Below are 2,906 nucleotides of genomic sequence, written 5' to 3'. Positions count from 1 at the left end.
GTTAATTTGTCGTTGCTTAGAGATCGATTAGCGACAGGCTACCGTCGCTAACCCGTTGCTAAAATTTGGGCCCGCCGTAGCCAAATCATTACCACTTTGTGGCATATTTAGCGGCAGACATATCCGTTCGTATTTACCAATGAACTGCGTTCGTCGGTAATTCATCGCTAAGTGGGATTAATGATGAAAAACAATTTTTTAGCGACAAAAACATATGTCGCTAAAATGTTGTTGTTAACAGTGATAGTTTAAAAATGTTATTGTTAAGTTATAATATTTGTGTTTTTAATAAATAAATCAATATTATATATTAATTTTGTTTGATTTATGTAGATTTATCATTTTTAAAATCACAAACTAGACTGATAATTAATTTTTTTTCAAATTAAGATTAAATTAATAAATTGTTATTATAATTTTTGGTTTGATTTAATTTAATTTAATCTTAATTTTTTTCAAATTAAGATTAAATTAAAAAATATATTGCTTAAATAAATATATTTTGAGTATTCAAATGAGTGTTTACCTTATGTTATGATTGTGCTATGTTATTTACAATAAGTTATCGTTTTATTACAACATAGGCCATTTTCATCGAAAAATATAAAACGGCAACGTTTCTGCTTGTGTGGCATGTTTAAAATACCTAATAAGTTTAATATCCAGATAAAATATGAGGCATTTTTTTGGTACAGGATTCATGGGTTTTCTGAACGGGTCTTAACTATAAGCCTTTTACATTCAGACTAATCCCCACTCGAGCCGTGTAGGTCCCTTGCAGGACGCAAACTCTGGCCACAAGTTTTGAACGGCTGCATACATAAATACAGTTCGAACCCACGATCTCACTTAAATTAAAAGAGCGCCTTACCAACTCATATACAAATAAGAGACATTTGTTATGTGCATGTCAGGGAATCCGGTGGCCTCAGTCAATCAAATGGGACCACATGCCTGGACCTACTTTTTTTGTTCACATCTTTTGATAAAAATATAGCCAGTACTGCTTTGCCTTTTTCTTCTATAAAACTCATTCCAAAACCCTAGAGTGAGGTGAGTGGACTCGTTCTGCTAACTCAGTTCAGGCAGCCATGGCGTTTCTGCTCAGATCTTTGCTTGCTCTGCTGCTTTCAGCTCTCTTTTTGCTCCACATTTCAGGCACTGACTCTCTATTTTAGCTTTTGCATTTGATTTTCACTCACATTGCAAACCCTTAAGATAATTATTTTGTGTCTGAAATTTTCTAAATCTGTTATGTTAAAGCCTAAGTTTTTTTTAATTAGCTTTCTGTTTTTCTTTTAAGTGAATGGACAGTAAATTTAGCTTTTTTTTTTCACTATCAAACTATAATTAAAATTTCATTACAAAATTTATTAATTTGGTTATGCTTTTGATTTTACATATAATATAATGTACTTAATTATTTGTTCATATTTCGGTTATTATTTTTTAGCTGTAAAACTTAATCAAATTAGTGTTTCAGTTTTTTAAAAGTGTATGGAGGCAGTAAATTCAGCTGTTTTTCAATTGACGAACCATTAGTAAAGTTATAAATATCATTGATTGAGTAATTAACAGAGGCACGGAGTTATATTTTTATTAATAGACAGTACATAGTTAGTAAATTTAAGGTTTATTTATATGTTTTTTAATTCGTGTCTCCTTGATTTCTTGATTAAGCTTGCCAATCTTTACATTTTCTCTTGATTAAAAAACAGAGGTCGGATCAACAACAGTAACATTCTACAACAAATGCACACACCCAGTATGGCCAGGGATTCAACCAAGTGCAGGAAAGCCGATTCTGGCTCGTGGGGGTTTTAAGCTCCCGCCCAACAAGTCTTACCCGCTGAAGCTCCCGCCGCTATGGTCAGGTCGCTTCTGGGGTCGTCACGGCTGTGCTTTCGACGCAGCTGGCCGCGGCCATTGCGCCACAGGAGACTGCGGGGGAGCCCTGTTTTGCAATGGCATTGGTGGCAGCCCACCCGCTACATTAGCAGAAATAACACTAGGCAACGAGCAAGATTTCTATGATGTTAGTCTTGTAGACGGGTATAATCTTGCAATGTCTGTGACTCCGTTTAAAGGATCAGGTAAGCAATGACGGAGCTAAGGGGCATATTACGATTTAGCGCCCCCGACTTTTTGAAAATTGCCTTTTTTGTATAATACATATTGCGATTTGTTTCTCCTAATACAATAATCCTGATTCCGTCACTGCAGGTAAGTGTAGCTATGCAGGCTGTGTTAGCGACTTGAACCTGATGTGTCCGGTCGGATTACAGGTTCGTTCGAAAGATAAAAGAAGTGTTGTGGCTTGTAAAAGTGCTTGTTTTGCGTTCAACTCTCCAAGATATTGCTGCACTGGAGTCTTTGGAAATCCTCAATCCTGCAAACCAACGGCCTATTCCAAGATTTTCAAGACGGCTTGTCCTAAAGCTTACTCTTATGCTTATGATGACCCGACTAGTATTTCTACTTGCACTCATGCTAGCTATTTGGTCACTTTCTGTCCTCATCAACGCTGATTTGCAGTCTCTTGCTAGCTATTTTAGTGACATTTTTATATATTTAAGTTAAGTAGTACTTGGTTTTGTGCCTGTATTTACTAATGCTCTTAGTTATAGAGATGATTGTCATTTCATTAGATGAAATATTATATTTATGTTATTCCATGCTGTTTTTATTTAGCTATATTAATGTCTGGCCAGCAGGCCTGTGCATCGGGTCAGTTCGGTTCAGTTTGATATGTACGAGCTAGCTGAAGTTTGATAAAATTGCAAATTGAAATAAACCAAACTTTAGGGTTATTTCGCATCAAACTGAATCGAGAAATTTCAGTTTGGTTCGGTTAAAAATCAAAATCAAAATTAAATTTTTAATTAATTAATTTAAATATTAAAAAT

The 2,906-nt window shown here is 35.0% G+C and overlaps 1 protein-coding gene across 1 annotated transcript; it reads left to right on the top strand.

The window, feature by feature from the left end:
• The first annotated feature begins 1,013 nt into the window (after positions 1 to 1,013).
• Positions 1,014 to 2,675, top strand: LOC126670493 (thaumatin-like protein). The gene is made up of 3 exons (XM_050364245.1): positions 1,014 to 1,158; positions 1,719 to 2,093; positions 2,224 to 2,675. Exons 1-3 carry the CDS (start codon positions 1,092 to 1,094, stop codon positions 2,526 to 2,528), a joined length of 747 nt encoding a protein of 248 aa, XP_050220202.1. The 5' UTR covers positions 1,014 to 1,091; the 3' UTR covers positions 2,529 to 2,675.
• The last annotated feature ends 231 nt before the right edge of the window (positions 2,676 to 2,906 follow it).

Source organism: Mercurialis annua, linkage group LG2 (assembly GCF_937616625.2).
Source record: "Mercurialis annua linkage group LG2, ddMerAnnu1.2, whole genome shotgun sequence".
Taxonomy (NCBI): domain Eukaryota; kingdom Viridiplantae; phylum Streptophyta; class Magnoliopsida; order Malpighiales; family Euphorbiaceae; genus Mercurialis; species Mercurialis annua.
This window is presented reverse-complemented; position numbering and strand designations above follow the sequence as displayed.

Excerpts from the sequence above, each read along its gene's own strand:
- LOC126670493 (XM_050364245.1), top strand. The coding sequence starts at position 1,092 with ATGGCGTTTCTGCTCAGATCTTTGCTTGCTCTGCTGCTTTCAGCTCTC. Across the intron at positions 1,159-1,718 it reads CTTTTTGCTCCACATTTCAG|AGGTCGGATCAACAACAGTA; the intron begins GCACTGACTCTC and ends ATTAAAAAACAG. Across the intron at positions 2,094-2,223 it reads GACTCCGTTTAAAGGATCAG|GTAAGTGTAGCTATGCAGGC; the intron begins GTAAGCAATGAC and ends CCGTCACTGCAG.